The sequence below is a fragment of the Sitodiplosis mosellana genome, unplaced genomic scaffold (genome assembly GCF_009176505.1).
Source record: "Sitodiplosis mosellana isolate CC-2019 unplaced genomic scaffold, AAFC_SMos_1.0 Smas_scaffold_1, whole genome shotgun sequence".
NCBI lineage: Eukaryota > Metazoa > Arthropoda > Insecta > Diptera > Cecidomyiidae > Sitodiplosis > Sitodiplosis mosellana.
Window position 1 is genome coordinate 8,608,517 of NW_022595244.1, and position 19,736 is coordinate 8,628,252.

General features: G+C 36.2%; 3 protein-coding genes across 3 annotated transcripts in view; all 3 read right to left on the bottom strand.

The window, feature by feature from the left end:
• The window catches only part of LOC129573615 (transcription factor E2f1), a 38,301-nt gene extending 34,462 nt beyond the window's left edge, over nt 1–3,839 (bottom strand). The window contains exon 1 of the mRNA XM_055454413.1: nt 2,358–3,839. The gene's annotated coding sequence lies outside the window, so the exon portion shown is untranslated. The remainder of the gene's footprint in view (nt 1–2,357) is intronic.
• Nucleotides 3,840–7,177: 3,338 nt separating this feature from the next.
• Nucleotides 7,178–9,614, bottom strand: LOC129573644 (protein archease-like). The gene is made up of 4 exons (XM_055454455.1): nt 9,106–9,614; nt 8,817–9,017; nt 8,193–8,217; nt 7,178–7,916 (listed from the first exon to the last, which is right to left on the bottom strand). Exons 2-4 carry the CDS (start codon nt 8,872–8,874, stop codon nt 7,532–7,534), a joined length of 468 nt encoding a protein of 155 aa, XP_055310430.1. The 5' UTR covers nt 8,875–9,017; nt 9,106–9,614; the 3' UTR covers nt 7,178–7,531.
• A 982-nt stretch (nt 9,615–10,596) lies between these two features.
• On the bottom strand, nt 10,597–17,184 carry LOC129573638 (uncharacterized). The gene is made up of 8 exons (XM_055454445.1): nt 17,069–17,184; nt 13,627–13,892; nt 13,043–13,092; nt 11,580–11,686; nt 11,367–11,510; nt 11,159–11,283; nt 10,875–10,992; nt 10,597–10,804 (listed from the first exon to the last, which is right to left on the bottom strand). The coding sequence occupies exons 2-8, from the start codon at nt 13,880–13,882 to the stop codon at nt 10,771–10,773; spliced, it is 834 nt and encodes a 277-aa protein (XP_055310420.1). The 5' UTR covers nt 13,883–13,892; nt 17,069–17,184; the 3' UTR covers nt 10,597–10,770.
• Nucleotides 17,185–19,736: the final 2,552 nt, after the last annotated feature.

Here is a 19,736-nt window from a genome sequence, read left to right on the forward strand (position 1 = left end):
TTCTTGAGTTTGGGTGACATCAAAACAAATATCAAACCGTTTAAGAATCTTTTCGATGCACATACAGAACATATGTACCGGAACGGACGCCAACAAATGAGCGAAAGCGACAAACAGAGAGAGAGAGAGAGAGAGAGGACGAGTTCGAAAAAGAGAACATGCATTCCTTTTGCTCTGGCTCTAAAGTGTTGAAGCAATTCCCTTTTTGCTAATTCGCTCCAAAGATAATGCAATGTGGAATTGGGTAGAATCATTTTATCGGGCGTTCGTTTAATGATAACAATTTGCATAATTACATGAGCATTTGGTGCTTCGCTTCCTTTGTCTTGTGATGGCATTTGATGCTTGCCAAATCTCTATCTCAAGTGAAGCATATTTTACTGGAGTGGATTGCATTTCGAATCATTTTGGATTGTTCTTAATCAAATGTATTACAGCCACAAATCACATACGCAATTCTGATTGTTGTGTGTGTGTGTGTGTGTGTGCCGCTGTTGTTGCTTTTTTTTATTCGTCACCGCTTCCCGTTCCGCATACCAAATTGCATGTCGTCACGAGCCGCTTTTATTCAATGATGAGAGACAATCTTTCGAAATGTACACACAATTTATTTGCCTCCATCATAATTCATCATGCAACAACTACATACAGCCAAATGTTCGGCATTTAAACGCCGATTTCGAAAATTGACGACCAAACGAGGCGCAAGAACAGCGAATATAAGCAAAATACGTATCGTTCTTTTTTCTCTTCATTTCGTTTTTATTTCTTTTTTCTCTCGGTGTTGTTGTTGGTTCGTTTGGTATGTGAAAGTCAACAACAAGCACAACGAGTTTCAATGCCGCACTGTGTTGTAGTACAAAATGTGTGATTTGCTACGGAGTTAGGGTTAGGAAATCGAGCGACAGAGACAAACGCATTCCGGAGAAAAGGAACGAATGTATACGTTGCGACGACGTCGACGATGATTATTCGACAAAGCGAAATATAAATGAAATAAAAAAAAAAGAAAATTCTCCATGCAGCCAACGCGCTGGCGACCGTATGTTGCATGGATACAGTGTGTGAAAATCTTGCTGTATAAACTCAATCCCATTGGTGTTGAATTGTCAAAATGCGCGCATGCATTTGGAAAAAGCCGGTGCATCAACGGTTTCCGATGCGATCCGGATTTGCATGTCGAATATAATAATAGGCACGAAGTTCAATCGAAGCACACGATGAGCGATTAATCGAATTGGTTGAAAGCGAATAAAAGAAAGAAATTAAAGTAGTCGTATTGACGACACACACATTTCATCAATGTTGACTATTGTCAGTAGGTACTTATTGCTTACTTATGCCACTATTTCTTGTTGGGCCGTGGTTTTACTTTGACATTTTGAGCTTTTCGAGACGCCCGCAGTCGAAACTATTTCGATTGTGGCTCGCACATTTTTCGATTCAGCACAATTTTCGTGTACTTTTTTGGCACATGCTGCCAGTAGGCGATAATGTGATGGTGGTGTTGTTGTTGTTGTTGGCGTTTTTTTTGTATGTTGGGTGCGCACTCTGATCGAATTATAATTTCCATTTGATGGTTGCTGTTTAGTTGCTTGTTTTCTCTCTCTCAACAAGTTCTATTTTGTTCTTTCATTTCTCTCTAGACGAAATTTCAGTTCGCCGTTCTCGTCAATTCGCACACTGGGCGAATGCTGTTACGGCTGCTGCTGCTGATGTTATTGTTGTTGGTGGTGTTGCTGCTGTCGTCTCCATCGTCGTTAATAATGTTGCTGTTGCTCCGATTCATGACTGTGAATGTGTCTCTATTTGTCAGTTTATTCTCACTCGTATTGGGTGTGTATATATATTTTAAATAGTATCTTACAGCCTACAGTCTCAATTTTCTATATGCTGCCTTCTGCTACACATATACCCGCGGGAGAGCGAGAGAGTGTGTGAGAGAGAGAGAGAGGGGCGCGAGAAATACGGCCGATTCTCTAGGCAAAAACAAATGCAAAGAGACACACCGAACGACAGCTACAACGCGAACAGCACACACAATATTTCAGGCATACAGAAAAAAAAGTCACGGCGAATTTCGTATTTCGTCGATTCGAAAAACACAACAACGCAATTTTATGGCGTCGAATGGGAAAAGCGCGATATCGACGAACGTAACCAAATAAATTTCATTGAAAAATAGTATCAGAAATGGCAGGTTGAAGTGTTGAACGATACGATTTAAAGGTCTGCACCCGTATGTACCTTTGCCAACGGGTGTTCGATTTTCGATTAGCAAATATTACAGGAAGAAAAACTCTATTTAGCAATTGGCTAAAAATGAAGGCAGAAAATATATATAAGAGATCACTTACCGATTTGATGGAGTTGGAACAAAAAATGAGTCTGTCGATTGCTCTAGATTTTCTCGCCAACACATTACATGCACTCAAATAGAATAAAAAAAAGACTGCACACTGATTATGGAAAACTGTCATTAATCTTTTTTTCACGTTGTCGACAGTATTTTGTCGTCTCAGTTTTCTACCAGTAGAAAACCAATAGAAAAAAAAACTCTGAACTGTTTTCGAATTGTCAAACCGAAACACCAAAAGTCTAAAGCGATTCACGTTTGTACTATTTTTTTTATCGCGCTTTTATTACTATCTCAAATATTTTGGTTTGCGATTGTTTTACACGAGCAATCAAATTGAAAATTGCTAATTATTTTGATCGTTTGACGGATAAATGCCAAAAATCGAAATTGATGAAAAATGGTGTGTAGAGAAAAATGTCCGCCGCATATTATACGTACGCAGTGTAATTGAGGTTTTAGATCGGCTCACACACGGATCACATACAGCTGCAATAAAAGAAGATGAGTTGGATTGGCGTCGTTTGTTGAAATCCTCTTATTTCTCTCGCTTCGTTTCGAATTTTACGAACAAAAAAATGCAGTCCAAATTTCTGTGTTTTTAGTTTTTGACTTTGATGAAACTGCGTTTTTTCTTCTTCTGTTCAATCGAATACACATACACACCATGAAAAATAAAAATTCAACTCTTTTAGGTTTTTCCTTTGCGACACATATACAAATATCTCGTCGTTCGTTGCTTCTTACATAGTTGCGCGGCATATAAAAAAATATGAACGATTGCACGTTTATGCTTTGGAGCCAAATAATAGAAAGAAGGTATCCACTTCTATTTCTGCAAGACAAACAATTCGATTTCTATGATTTTTATTCAAACATTCGTATTGAGCACTATTTTAACACTGGCTGTTTTTTTAATTTAGTTCGTTTTTTTTTCTCTGCTTCTTCTTTTTAATGAGCTGTGTAGTGGTTCACACTTGGTTCATACTACAGCGCTGTATTCATAGAGAATCGACACGAAAAAAAGACGTTTTCTGATGATGGTTGCACGCAAATGAACAGCAACTTGAATTCTGTATACTATGGCCTATTCGATTCGGTAGTAGTAAATTTCTCGTATGGCATTACTCTTTCTCACACACACATACATACACACATACGCAGTTTTGGCTTTGACGGTAACGTGTACCGTATGTTATATACGTATAATATACCTTTCGGTGTGAACGAATCGAAAATGAGTGAGAAGAAAAAATAACACAGAGTTTACAGGAAAAATCGACAACAGTGGCGGTTTCGACTAAGTGTGTATGTGTATGTGTGCGTATGTTGCATATGATTTTGTAAACGCACATATTCACAGCCGTTCATCGACGTTTACTTGTGCAGATGCCATTGTATGACGAACGTTGTTAAAATACTTTGAAACAGCCGTCATTCCAACTAATACCAATGAACAAAAGCGATGTACGTCAAACATACGAAAGCATTTTTGTTTACTTCGTCGCTGTTATGCGCCATGAATGACGTAGTAGATTTGCTCTCGTTGGTGAAAATCAATAAACAATCCATAAATTAGACTGTGGCGCCGAGATTTAAAACGAGCAAATTTTCAGCTGACACAAATCTATTTCTATGTTAACGTAATCTCAGTAGTCATTGCAATAGTTTTAATTGACAATAATTTTCGAAACTGTTTGGATAAAAGTCCACATAAAATTTTTCTTAAAAATAATATTCAAAAATCAAAAGGGAAAAATTTGTTTAAATTTTTAAAAATTGACCAGAATTTAAATCCCGTTGTGAGCATTAAGAATGAATGCCGGAAAAACGAGTTGCCACAAGCGTAAGCCGTGCAGACAAGGAATCTGGAGCCGAGCGATTGCTGTTAAGCCAATGGATACACTGAAATTACCAGACCATTTCCCTGGTGAACAACCATTTAAAGCGCATTATGATGGACAGCCAACGCCCGATATGACCACCCTGATGAACTATGGCTACTATCGCCAGTACAAGCTGGAGCACGATGCATTCATGACGAAACGCAAAGCACGATTTAATCCACCGCCGAAACATTACCCCATTTATCGAAAGATTGTAAAATTGCCCGAGCAACCGGAGAAGCCAATAGTGCCGAACAAGAAATATGCAGACGTCAAGTCAAAAGTCTACAACTTCTATTTGTTGTATAAAACTGAGACCAAACAATAATTCAATCACATTTTATGGGAAAATTATGTTAACCAAAATATATAAAAAATAAAAAAATAACCAAAAAAGCGATATGCATATTAGCCCATGGATGTTCTTTCGAAAGACTTAAATTGCCCGCGAAACTGATACGTTTTTCTTGTGAGTTGTAACGCAAGCGGAAGCATTTGATCATTTCGTATTTCATGGTATTTCAGAAAATTATCGAGCATTTTTTTTATGGTAATTTTTAAGAACAAATCAATTGCTTCAATTAAATTTTATGGTTAAACTTGTGGAATAAAAAAAACATGAATTTGGTTCGGATTCATTGAGCAATCGGTTTACACTTTCTACTCCGCAGTCCCCCTGGTGGTGTCTTAAAAAAACTTACAACTCATTCCATTTACGTTCATATACGGCAAACGAATCGGCTTCTGGTTGTTTTACTTTATATACTGCAGATGTCGATGTATTTTTTCTCTTGTTTCTCTACTCCTCTTCTCGTTAAATAACAAATGAATCATTTGAAATGATATTGCATTATTATGATAATATGCCATCAAAAATTCTATCACCGGAATTGTTTAAAAACTAATGACTTGTTTACATCGATGTCATCAAAAGTTGAGATTCAAAATGGGTTTCAGTACGTTTATTCATTTTCGATTCAGGAAATTCCGAATAAATTGGCTTTGATGAAATTTCTCAATCGAATTTCCGAGTCTGAGCTAGAAAAAAATATATGCAAATTTTTCGATCTCATGAATTTTTTCGGTTGAGAGTTTCAATGTTATTATATTAGAATCGGTTCAACCGCAGTATGAAGTCACTTTGAAATTATTTACATTGAAACGAGTTGGTTGTAATCATTGTAGAAAATCTCTAATTTTAAATTGTATTTTTTTTGGTCAAATTTACTTACTCATATGGTTGATGCTCTCCGAACCACAATTTTCTTTCCTGCTCTCTCCCTCTCTTTCCTTTCTTTTTTTCTTTTTCTGTCTTTGTCTTCCGTCTAATTGTAGCCCGAGCCAAAACTGACTCTCCTTGTTTCAAATTAGTCACGCATAACAAAGCACATTCGACCCGAGAACAAAATAAAGGAATGAATGCAGTAATGCATGAGCCAGCGGCATAATGTTAAGACATTTCCACTTTAATATGACAGCCTTATCTATTTCTATTGATCTGTTAGAGAGCAAAAGCGAAAATCATTTCTATTCAGTTGTTCGCCTTTTTTTCTTCTCTCCAGTCCATTTGTGAAACAATGTTTGGCAGACGTCTTGCTACGTTGGTTGTACGATGGCCATTGTTTTCGATGCAAACAGTTGCAGACAGGATAGAACAAAAAGGATAAGAATCTTCGAAGAGTAGTAAACAGTTCACACAGCTCCAACATACAACATATGGATTGCGATAGAAAAATCCATTGAAAGACAAGAAAAAAAGAGTCCTAGTACCGCGTTTGTTTTTTATGATACACGAAAAACGCAAAGCATTTACAAGTTCGTTAGCACAGAGCAGTCGAGCAGCGAAGCAACAAAAACCAAAATCACTATTACTACCCATTTACAAAATGACAAACATTGTTGTTGCATCGTATGGATAAAAGCCGGCCGCCCGTGCTCGCCCCATCATCAAACATGTTGAAATATTCATAGAATATTCAGTTTCTAGTGTTTCAATTGAATTGTAGCAAGCAGAGGAAAAAAAATGTAACAAGTCTAACAAGAGCTAGCTTCAGCTGTTCACTGGCCAAACACACAGATGTGCGGCGCATATATTTATCTTACCCAACAATCACTCTCGACAGAAGAGTAAAAGCATCATTCAGAATGCAAATAGCAACATTTCTCCCTGTATGCCGATACAGACGGCCAGAGAGAGAGAGAGAGAGAGAGTGAGAGAGGACGAAAGATCTCGATGCAATTCATATGGAAAAACGCGTAATTGGTCGGCAATCCAAATGCAAATACCGCAGATACAATGTAAGCGCTGTGAGTGCAACACAGAATATTCTAGATTTTGTTTGGAAATTATACGCTTCGACGAGAGATGATGATTACATAAAAAGCACTCAACTTATTTCCCCATTTCAACCTACATGATTATTGTTTACCATTTGAAACATGACATTAAAATGAGGCCTAGCAAAAATAAGAAGAAGTAAAAAAGACAATTGGCAGCAAATTGTTCTACCTCCTTTCTGCGTTCGAATTTCGTTTCAAGAGCTTGTTAATTAGTAGCTTATACATTGTGTTTATTGGTTTGGATTTCCATAGCCGTATATTACCTGTTACAATGTTGCAGCGGTTTGCAAGCGAAACGAATTCAATTATTCAGTTTGCAGTTGCGAATGTTGCGCTGCATGCGAACCGAGTGAGAAATGGGTGAATAGGCGGTGAGTTTGATGTCGTCGATATGTGGTTTGGCTGGCATAGCACTTTACCCCGGTAAGCGAACGACATCCGTGAAAGAGGCAGCGTATGGGCATTGGGCAGCGTACAATGTGCCATGATAACAATCGGTGCTTATCTAGAAACCTCACTCCTGTTCTCTTTTCCGTATATATGTGTGTGTTTGCAAACGAAACGGTGCAACGCAAAAAAAAGAAGTTCGCCACTATTTGCATACAGTATTGCTAATTCCTGAATTATTTTTATTTTATTACATATAGTTATCTTTATGATTCACAAATATCGTTTACTCGATTATAAATGTATCATACAAAAAAAGATGTTATTTTTTATGGATAAAAAGTCTAATGCCTATTATTCGATTGATAAAAAAATATTCTTTTGCCTCGATTTTTTTCATGTTTTGGTTACACAGTCAATTCAAAGACTTAGTCCTTTAATTTTTTTTTAATTTCTTCTAAAATATTGCTTAACATGTATGAAATTACGTATCAAAAAAAGAGCGAGCATCTCTTTGAAGCCCATTTAAAATATGTTGGTCGCTGGAGCGCTTCACATTCTCTCAGATATCGATGATGACATAAACTTCGTTTTTCGTTGGCCTTTGTATGACTTGCATGGCCGAGTAGGTAATTGCTTTAACTTCGGTGCCTTGCGGATGCTTTCCCAATTGAAACGGTTCACCGTAGCACAGACAATCGATCTCAAAGTCGACCAAATCAAATTTACTGATTTCCAATTTGGCGCACGTTAAAAATGGTTCGGTGGAAAATAGGAACAGCAACTCATCGAGGAAATGGAACAGAAGACTTTCGATATCATCGCCGGATGCGGTAATTTTGAAACACTGCTTTAATTCCACGGTTTCAATCTCTGTCATATAGCCAAACATTGCGACGCCACACTGTTCGAACGCCTCCTGAAGTGTATCGCCCCATGCGTGCAATCTAAATTTGCGTTTTGTATAAATTTTGCGGCAGCGCAACGATGAGAGGAGTTTTTTCCGGATTGGATGGTCACCGCGACCGGAGTGTAAGTGAAGTAGAGCGAGAGGTAGAGAAAGAGAAAAACGAAATTGGAAATGAACTCACAACTCAATTACGGTCATAAATTATGCAAAATGAAGGAAAAATAGAAAATAAATGAGAAATAGTGAAATTGCAATCAATTTTGCTTCAACGAAATGATGACAATTTTTGTTTTCTCCCATTTTAACAACTAACTGAACATCGGCTGTGTGATCCAAATCTGTGAAGAGAAGAGAAGAAGAGGAGCAAATTACAGAACCATAAACAAATTATCAATTTGTCACAATCGAATCTCTAATTAGTTTGACATTCTTTGGCAATGAAAGAAGACAAAACAAAAAACAGAGCGACTAGCATTAAATTACAGATTTAATAGACATATTCAATGTAATTCGTAATGCTAAACAGACAGACTGTGAGTGAGTGAATCGTCAATTTGCTGTTAGAATTGGTTTCGTCGGTATTTCGCAACAAAATCAATTCAACGTCACACATACAACATTACGAATCGTGTTTGGTTTAAGCAACGCGTCGATGCTGTCAACTGTCAACTCTTATCACACACACTCAATTTGAACTGATGAGAATATTCGTTGGACATTGTTACGTTCGTACGAAATACGGTTCTTGAAAATGTTGGTACACAAAAGCGGTACATCAAAATAATTTTTTTCGGGGCTTTTAAGCCGTGATTACAACAACACGTGTACCGCTTTTACGTACTAACATTTTCAAGTACCACATTTATGGTACCACACAAACAATGTCCAACGAATATCCTGAACAGTTCATTTGTCGACGGCCTTTTTTTTTACTTACATTCGTATTTACGTTCCGGCAATTTGTCCATACTATTGATATCGAATTCAATTTCCATGGTTGATGATTTTGCTTTTAATTGAAATAGTGAAATGCACGGAATGAATTTTTGTAACTGTCAATTGACGCCTGTTTTGGTTTTTCTTTCTTTTTTCTACTGATTCCGCTGAATATTCTCTGTTTATTGTCGACCACTAAATTCTAAAAAAACAACAAACACGACTGTTCAATCGATTTATGCACAATTCAAGTAAACACGATGAAATCGAGGAAAAAAATCAACTCATACCTTTCGTTCAATCAACTCGAATTTATTTAGACAGTATTTATTTTTATGCACACGATTTAAATTCATGTGTCTGAAGCAATACGAACATCGAATGAAATCACACTTATTTACTGATTGCACGCACAGATTTTTGCTATTTTTTTTATTTTTGTCTTGAAGAAAAAACAGAATCGAATCGGCAAAAATAAAATCGTCAACACAAAAAAACGTGTATGTCGCAATTAAATCGCGTAAAATTGAAATAAAAACGGTGGGTGAAAGATTGACGGAAAAAAATGTGCGCGTTATGAACACACAGCGAATGATGACAGCGTGTAGTCAAAAACCCGTATTCACTGTTCGGTGTATGATTGAATATTGAAAAATGTGCGAATCGTACAATGTTGTATTGGTCTATGGCAAAGACTCCTCTTATATCTCTATCAGTGGCACTATCGTAGTATTTCGTGAATGATTATATAGGCGCAAAAGTGCTCACTCGGTAAGCATGTTTATTCCAATACAAACGCATGCTCCCCGAATCAACAGCTCATTGCCAACAGTCGAAGTGGCATTGTTGTTGTTGTTGCCCCGGTTGTTTGGTTATGTGTGCGTATGTGTGTATTGGTGTTTCGCGCTGAACGGCTGAATCATACGGCTTGGTAAATGTCAAAATATGACAGCTGACTACCGAAGAGATAGAGAGAGCATGACACATTTACACCGAACCTATCCTGCTCACGTCAACGGAATTTCTATTGCATACACTAACATAAACGAATGGCACACGAAACGTAAACAGATTGTGTTGGCCCATTCGAATGCTAGATTCACTAACACAGTCACACCGACGAATGGTCATCGGTGTGATACTCGGTGTTGATGTGCGCGCGGAGGAGAATAAACAACAGTGAAGTCAGGCACACACACACGCATACACGCAACGCGAACCACATATGAATACCAATACTATGGTCACGCACGCGATGGTGCAACAGTAAGAGGCACACGAACAACCGGCAGCACAATAAAGGAGAGAATACATAATTCAAAAAGCGCGCGAAACGTAAACTGCCACACAGCTTTGACCGCGATGCCTTGATTCACATATGATACACACGAGGAGAGCGTGCGTCTCAATAAATTCATCGCTATTCGAATGTTTAAGCGTGCGTCGCCACTGAATCGAACGAATTGTTGTTTTTTTTCCGCCGCTACTACTGTCGTACTAGATTCCGTTTCGAATAGAAAATCGTCTGGGCTTATCCGGTGTGGTGAATATCAATGTAGCATTTCGTTTTGTTGTGCTTTTTTACTTACTTCACTGTATTCGTCTTTTCGAAGACAATTTTTCACGTCACTGCGAATATTCGCCCTGCATTCGTATTTGATGGATTTTGTTGGCGAACACACGCAAGCGAATTTATTAGATATCATACAAATGTTCGATTCGTTTTTGCGTTGGCTTCAAAAATGATACAATGTTCGATTTAGATATAATTATCGGATGATGTATTCTTCAGAGGAAAGAAAAACTTTGGGAATTTCTTCTTAAACAATTTATTTCACACTTTTTTTTTTAAATAACACTCTATTCAAAAGACACAAAAACATCGCAATTTACCATCTATAAACAATATATACACAAAATATACACACACGAAATAATAAAAAAAAATTCCAATATCACTCTTTGATGTAATCGTCTACAGGGAAGTACCTAATAAATACAATAAAAGGAAAAATCAAAGAAATTCCTTTTTCTACCCAAGTTTTGTATATAAGGTTACCTAAATGACTCATTGAAGATATCTGTGAATGCGGTTGAAACCAAATCGTTGATTAGCGGCCGAACAAATGGAAATCCGGGTCGCCACATATTGTTTATGAAGAAATCGGCTGTGTTTTCTGCAATGGAATTTTTTTTTTTTTTAATTTAAAATATACAATCAACATGAATATCTATGTATGTTTAGAAATCGACAAAGACGACTTGATATCAAGCAAATTCTTCGATTAAATTTTCGGGAGAATTTATTTTATTTGGATTTTTTTTAAACATATAAAAAATTACCAATAATCTTGCGTCCACCGAACAAATCCGAAATTTTCAACTTTAAATCGCCAATTTTATCAATTTCGACACGCACTTTCAGTATTCCACCGGGTCCACCAACTCGAGTAACACTTGTTGTTTGACTGAAAATTGCACACTCATGTTAGAATTGAAGAGAATAAAAAGATTTCTTTTAAAATTTCATTCTTTGGTAAACTAAACTTACGCATAGTCATAGAGTGTCATATTCCAAAAGCCCTTAGTTACATATGGTCGTCCGAACATTAAACCTTTGAATTCGTATTCACCATCAAGACTTTTCTCTGGGAAATCTTGTGAGTAGATGATTCGATTGTTCCCAAAGTCCGTTCTGTATAAATGAAGAGATGATTTATGTGAACTCGTTTCTCTTTTTATTTTGAAGAAAAAAAAATCGAACCTGTATTTGGTAACTTTAGAATTGGTCCAACCGTATTCCGATACATGTCTCAATATAAGTCGATATCCGCTACCACTGCCAAAAGTCAATCCTCGTCGTTGCTCTACCTGCAAATCACATTGAGATGTATCAAATTAATCCACTCTAGACTGAATAGATTCCGGAATAAATGTATTTGTTTTGTTGGATCTTCAGTGGTGTATCAAATGCAATATGCACACTGAATGACACAGCAAAAGCGCATCACTTCGAGGTCGATGCAGACAAGGTACTTGAATGGTTGAACTCTCAAGTGAATTTTGATATTGAAAATCATACACAGATGGTCTTACATTAGTGTTGGCTCCGAACGTCCGTTCGTTCGTTCGTCAACATAAAAAAAAATCGGTTTTGTTCGTTCGTTCGTTCGTTCGGACAATTGAAAAAAAAAATTATTTTGTTCGTTCGTTCGTTCGTTGATTTAGAAAAAAAAGTGTTGTTCGTTCGTTCGTTCGGATAATATGCTATGTTCGACCGTTCGGATTTTTTACATTTGAAATACATTGGAAGTAAATACAATTTTGATTTCTTTGGATAAGACTGAAGGTACAACTTTATAACCGGTGTTATTACTCAGTAATACCACTGTGTTTGTCCAAGCAATACAAATCAATTGTTTTAATTTGCGTTGGTATTGGTTTTCTTCACTGAGTCAGTGTCAACGTGTTATGAATATTTGCTGTTGTGCGAACAGCACAGATTCTCTCACTCTCCCCGATGCGTTGCAATTTCGCAATGTTTGTTTGTTGTCGCATTTCTTCTGTGTTATTTTCCATGCGCTACGGTTTCAGTGATGTTGTCATTTCACTCTTATACATTGATCCGTATGTTGTTCGTTTATGCTAATGCCGTACAATAAGCGGAGCTCGACTACGTACTGATACTTATGAACTCCTGATACTCTTCGTCGAAAGAACTTAATATTTTCAACCATTAATGCAAACATACTCTACTTTTTCGAAAACCAATGTGTTAAATTGAAGTATTGGGAGCCGCCAAATGTACAAATGATTAGTTCTATTGATTATGTTTGCCTAATACTTAAATTCATGTAAATTAATAATTTTCACCTATTTGGACAAACACAGTGGTATTACTGAGTAATAACACCGGTAATAACGTTGTACCTTCAGTCTTATCCAAAGAAATCAAAATTGTATTTAATTCCTATGTATTTCAAATGTAAAAAATCCGAACGGTCGAACATAGCATATTATCCGAACGAACGAACGAACAACACTTTTTTTTCTTAATCAACGAACGAACGAACGAACAAAAATTTTTTTTTCTATTTCACGAACGAACGAACAAAATAATTTTTTTTCAATTGTCCGAACGAACGAACGAACAAAACCGTTTTTTTTTTATGTTGACGAACGGTCGAACAAGTGTTCGAATGTGTTCGACGGCCAACACTATCTTACATGTGGTGATTTGTGCGGATCGAACGGAGCAACATGAATGTCTGGAAAACCTGCGAAAAAAAAGAATGATATTTTGTAAAGTTTAATCAAAGCACTCCGCAGAAACTGAGTCAAAGTCATGAGGCTACCTCATTGCTCTTTGCTTGAAAGCAACATAAAAACGGTTGGCTTCGTTCGTTCACTGAATTTATCGAAAATGGAAACTGAATTAATGTGCAAAGGTAGTAATTTGCTGTGGAAATACCAAATATGCAAAAAAAAATCACCGCTGATGCGACCGACAATTGGTATGCGTACGTGACTTTGATGCGATTCGATTCATACAACGTTATTTTATTGATTGGTTCAAAAAAAATGCAACTGCAGCGAATTCATTCTACAAACACAAATACATGTCATTTGAATCGACGGTGCACCAACGACGTTTACAATGTACATTCTGGACTTCAATTTAAAAGTGAACATTTTCGGTTTTTAAATGGTTTTAGATTTTTAAAACGATTTTCATAAAATCATACGAGCGAAACCAATTCAAGGGGTGAATTTATGTCCACATTTTCACCATGGTCATCATTGTTACTTACCACTTTTGAAGTATAGTCGCAGCTCGTTGAATGCATTCTTCATGCAGAGATCGAATGAACCGGACTTTTTGTGGCAGCCGTGGAAGACTCGCACTAGCTCGGGCTGAACCGGTAAGTGTGAATTATGCTCAACTTCAACTTCATGCGGTTGATACAATTGGGAATCGCACAGAACACTGGATGTCAACAAACTGAGCACTGGTATTAAAATCATCATCAGTTCATTCATGTTTAGCTTCTTTCGGTGGATATTCATATTGAATTTTCTGTGTAGAGAAGAAATCGAATTTTTTTATGTACACCAGAATATTGTATAATTTATTTGTAGTTGAGTTGAATGTTTCGACGAAGAATCGAAATTTTTCGAAGGTGTTTTTAGAAAACTTTGACCCGAGGTCATTGGAAAACGAAGAGCTCGTTAATGCAATAATACATTAGAAATGTGATAAGTGGTTCAAATTACGATTATTTGCTTTGAAAAGAATCAAAACTACCAATTTCACTTTCAGTCAAGGTTCATGAGTCGAACAAATCGTGAAAATCATCTAAAATTTCGTGTTGGGATTATAAAAGCCCAATCTGTGAATTGATTATTTGCATAATATAATGAACGGCTATAGATTTTCATTCGTTAAAGTTATTCGGATCGGCTTTTGATTTCTTTTGAAACATCGCTCGTTAATGAAGTATATTTGCGGTTATATGCCAATCAAACCCAAACAAAATAGCAAATGGATTGAACTTTTTTTCACTTATAAAAGGTTGGATAACAATCGACGCGTATGATGATGTGTCAAGAAAGAAGAACACCAATTCGAACAATTGCGCATATTATTACGGCTTCTTCGTAACATAATTTTTGGCACGAACACCTCTGCCACTTATTCAATGCAAAGATATTATCGCATCGCCAAATGCAAGCGGCGAGCATGGATACATTGTTGGTATATGTGTTAAGTGACCATAAACAAGAGCATTTTATGCTTTGTGCAGCGAAAAATCGAAAGTACAACGCACAATTGTTTCTCTTTTTCTTCGTCGGAAAGTGAATGGCATCTGCTGATGACGTATGAACGGAATCGTCCAAATTTGGTGATAAAAGAACTCGTTTCAAAAGGGGCAAATTGCAGTGAACTATTTGGCCTTCACCACCGAACTTTTCTTGGTCTCATTTTTAAAGAACTCGATGACAATTACCCAATTTTAGCCAAAAAATATCAACGAAATTTTATTTAAGAGTTCACCGGCAAATGTGTTTGATAGCTCACTCGTGACTTGGTAAAAACTGGATACTAAATTGGATCAGCTAAAACTCAACCGTTATATATAAAACTTGGGTAGACTTGTTCGCAGTTGACCTGTCAATTTTGATCAACTGGCGATGTAGCAAGCGAAAAGACGTTTAGCAATTTGAATACGGGCGCTTAAATTATGTCACAATCTGAATTGCAATGATAATAAGTATCTCTATGAAACTTGTTCAAAAATCTACGTAAATTGATTTTTAAATGGATTTTTAGCACTATCAAGCATACGATTAGATTTCTATTTATTTCTTCGAATTTACGAAATCTGTCTATTTTTCTTCCATGTGCTACTCGAAAGCAAAAAACTTGCTTGAAAGTAAAATTTGCATTATTTTCAATGAGTTTCTATTGAGTTATCGTCTTGGGTATGCGCAATGAAAGACCACTCTTTCCATAAAATCTAATTGAATGTGAGATAAATCTTAGTTGAGTCACGCAAACTGTAATTTCTATGCGCACACAAACCACCGTAACGTACAATTTTCGAAAACGAAAGTGCTTCACTTAAACTTTAACATGCGACTAGTATCTGATTATATATATCGCAAGACCTGATGCTAAAATTCTCATACAATTTCCAAATAGAAGAAGACATCAACAAATTAGATGAAGAAATATTTGAAACTGGAAATTATGATATGATGATGACTTCATGTTTGACCGCATTTTTAATTGACAATCATAATCCGAATTTGGTTGCAAATAAATTGTTCAACAATGTAAACAACCAGCGAAATAAGTGATGATTTTATCGGTAAACAATGTTTACTAAACATTTATGGCTATTTTGGATGTCGTCCCAAGTCACGGTCGTGTTGCTTGCACGTATATTTGTCGAAATTGATAAACTCATGAACTCTTTTGATGCCGAAATTGGAAACATGAAGCAAACTATTTTCATAAATAGCAATAAAATTTTCGGCGTCAAATGTCATTTCGACGAATTACCAAAATGCCACTTGCGTTTTATCTCGTTAGATAATATCGTATATCAAGTGTAAATGCGTTTGAGTTCAGTTAAGTAAATATTACATCAAAGATCACCATTATTTTGTGCAGGTCAACAAATCACTTTGTTATGGACACACGACATACCGTAATTATTCTCAAGGACTATCAACATACGAGAAAAAAAATGTAAACATTGCAATGGGCCTGTGTGTGTGTGACTCGTTCAGTTTCATTGTATCACAATTGTAATTCATTTGCAGACTTCTCAGCAATTGTCTAGTATCTTTTGTTTTATGGCTTCTAAGACAATAAATAACAATACACATTCCGAAGATTAAAAAAAAATGAATACTATCAACTATCGTTAACCCCGACTTGGATTGCGCAAAACTTGGCGTGCAGAATAATCGATTAAAAAAACACCCAAATGCTTCGTGAACAGTCTTGTGTTAAGGAATGTGTTTTTATTGTTGTTACAGAGCCGGCCGTGCATACCAATTAGCCATTTTCGTGCCTAAAACGGAAAACTATTGGCTTTTTGGCATTTAAACAGAATTTTAATACATTATCAAGAATTATTTTGAAAAACTCGAATGTTCAAAACTGAAGACGCTTTATTCAGTGCACGTTATGTCACTCAAAATATTGAACTGAATTTCTTGATATATCTATTGAATCAAATGTAAATCAGCAACAATTTTTTGTTTGGTTTTTGTATCAAGTTCGAAGAATATTGAATAGGCAACCGTGCTGGCGCAGCACGTGAGTGAAAAAAACACACTTCAAGAATTCACTTGAAAAATGTCAATTTGTTAAAATTAAACGACTTTTTAAGTAAAAAAAGCCAAATGCGACTGATCTAGGTCATTGCAATGCATTGCGTCGAATCGAGCCATCACTTTTAATTGCCGGCAATCAATGTTCGATTCCAACAATCACGCTTTTTTCTAAGATATAAAATTCTCAAAGCAATTTTCGTCTTAAACACTCGAAAATTAGAGAAAAAAAACTCGTTAAATTATCACTTATTTGCGCCTTTTTCAAAAATCCGTAATGATGATTCTTCACTTGTTTCAATCAAAAACTTTTTCTTTTCATCCGTAAACCAATATTTTGTGCACAAAAAACGGATTCTTGATTGATCAAAGACAATGGCAAAAAAACGTGTGCATTCACTGTTTTACCGTTATACACTGCTTGGACGCTCAACGAATACTGACAATTACAAATCGCTGCAGACGCTAAAATATGCTAGGTTTGTTTTGGCTCAAAATCTGTTTTTTCCTTTGTATTTCATTCGGTAAGTCTTGCGATTGGTGGTTAAGTACATAAAACTGGCGCATATGATGTACAATGTACAGTATGAATACAATGCCAAGTGAATCAGCATGTATTGGAGTTCGCAGCAACAGCGGTACAATAATCCATCGAATGCATTGCTCAGTCGTGTGGCGAATCTCAAAAAGTGAACACCAACGAGGAATTTAAATAGCGACCGATGGAAAAAAATGAAACACAAATCTTAAGTAATAAACTGGTGATGTTGCATAACGTTTATTACTCTTTTTTTCGAGTCGTTTTTTCGTTGGCGTTTGTACTGTGCATCATTACACTCAATGAAATCAATGATGATCACAATACATACGCACATTGCACACGGTGCATCGCCACAATAACCACATTTTATTGTTGCAATTTTGACACCACTTCCAATGGAAGCAACATTTATTGAGTTGAGCGACCTTGAACAATTGGCAGACAACCGTCAAACGATGGAAACTTGCTAATTGGCTCTATCAAACCATTTAACCAATTGAAATTCGGCCAAGTATTCCAATTGAGAAATCAATTGATTATCGCTTCTTGTGTTAAGCGGTACAATAGTATTCCAATGATTTGCCCAATTCGAGTATGTTTATTCAAAACGAGTATGCATGATTAACGTTATTAAATTAATTGAGCAATTTTTTTTATGGATTTTCATTCTATACCTAGTGGATTTAATGCATTATCCGCCTAAAGTTAGACTAACGCATTTTAGATAATTTCAAAGCTTCAAGAAAGAAATTTTATATGAACATAAAAGTTTCACATGTTACAGCATCCGAGAATCACTCATAAGCTCCATTGAGTACTTTTGTCATTGCCAAAATAAAAAGACTCACAGCAGCGACGAACCCGACAAATCGACTCAACGTGTTGAGTGTTTCGATGGGAAATTTTCCAAATGCATTTACTATTGCAATTAAAAGGAATATCACGAGTGGAAGCCGCGTATGAACCTTTGCTCTTCCTATTCCATAAATCATCTTACAAAAAAAGCATAAATGAAGGAACAAAAACTTGTTCAGTGACTTTGATGGAAACAAAATGACTTTTTCGAAAGGAAAATTATTATTTTTAGATTAAATACAGAGTTTCATTTCATCGTTTCAGTGGAATATAATCTACAGGTGCTACTTTTTTCCTCGCTACATTAACCATCCCAAGAAAGTCTCCGACACGAAAAAAAGCCATACGACGAATTTAATTAGCGAGAATGATGCACTAGACGAGAACTGCTTTAGTATTCAAAGTCAAAAGTCAATGTGTCGTTCAGTTATCAACAAGTCGTACATTCTGTTAAGTGTCTAGCAAACAATAAGCAAAAAAAATAAACTAGCAACTGAGACCAACACAATAGTCGAGGGATAGAGGGAGAGAGAAGAGCAATAAAAGAATGAACAAATTAAATCACAAGAAAATCGAATATAATATACACTGAAAATATCAGTATACGGAATAATGTCACGAACGCATTTGCAACGCATCAATCAAGCGCGCTGGACTGATACACGGGTTGAACAATGCAAGAATGCAAAGCAAGCGAATTTAATTTATTCAGCCCAATGCATGCGATGACTTTTATTTTCTTGTGAAAACGTGCCCATCACATTGGCTTCGATTTCGTTGTTTTCACGGCTTCCACCAACAAAATCTGACGATTGAGCGCCCAAGTGGTAATGACCTTGATTTTGGCTTAATACCTCTTCAGCACTTTTCTTACACATTTTTTCTTTTGATTGACGTCGATTTTAATCTAATTTGATCTTTTTTTCATTTTGTTTGATTTTTGTTAGTCCATTCGGCACTAAATTTATTAGAAACAGAGGCTCAAATGAATGGACTTGTTTATTCCTCAATTCTTTGTTTTATCAATTTATTTGATTGAATCAGTTTCGCAAAAAACATAGTTTACTCTTTGTATTTTCTGAACTTCTATAACAAAATTCGAGTGGATGTGTTTACTTTATTTTGTTAGTTTGTCATCTACCCAAACCAAGGCTCATAGAACACCATGTACAGCTGATTAATTTTGCGGATTGTGGACTTCAATTTGAGAATATAATTTTGCCGGGCGGATTATGCTGATTCTATCACTGTTACAACAAAGTGCGCTGTAAATGGAAAATATTCAGTAATGAATGCTCTAACGGCATCTATACGGTATAGTTTGGAAGTATAAGTAAATGCTTTCGTCATAAGGTTTACCCAAATGTTGGAAATGGCATTTGTCAGATATGACATTTTAAACTTCATTTATGATTCAAGTCAGTGATCTTTCGATAGGGACAAAAGCAATGCAAACTGAACTCTGAACGGTTTCGGATTTGCTGAATATATTACCATTGCGCTTCACTGTGTTGCACTGTTAGAATCTATCAAATACAGATACAGATACAGATACAGATTACAGAGTATATATTAGGGTGGATCGATTTTTAAAATCGCAAGAAAAAAAACCCTGGGTGCGCGTTCGATTTGACACCTCAAAAGAAGAAACTTTTGTTCTGGGACATATGCCGAAAAGTC

Excerpts from the sequence above, each read along its gene's own strand:
- LOC129573644 (XM_055454455.1), bottom strand. The coding sequence starts at position 8,874 with ATGGAAATTGAATTCGATATCAATAGTATGGACAAATTGCCGGAACGT. Across the intron at positions 8,218-8,816 it reads GCCGGAACGTAAATACGAAT|ATTTGGATCACACAGCCGAT; the intron begins GTAAGTAAAAAA and ends TTCTCTTCACAG. Across the intron at positions 7,917-8,192 it reads GATCACACAGCCGATGTTCA|ATTGCACGCATGGGGCGATA; the intron begins GTTAGTTGTTAA and ends ACGCAAATTTAG.
- LOC129573638 (XM_055454445.1), bottom strand. The coding sequence starts at position 13,882 with ATGAATATCCACCGAAAGAAGCTAAACATGAATGAACTGATGATGATT. Across the intron at positions 13,093-13,626 it reads GCGACTATACTTCAAAAGTG|GTTTTCCAGACATTCATGTT; the intron begins GTAAGTAACAAT and ends TTTTTTTCGCAG. Across the intron at positions 11,511-11,579 it reads TCTAAAGTTACCAAATACAG|AACGGACTTTGGGAACAATC; the intron begins GTTCGATTTTTT and ends TCATTTATACAG.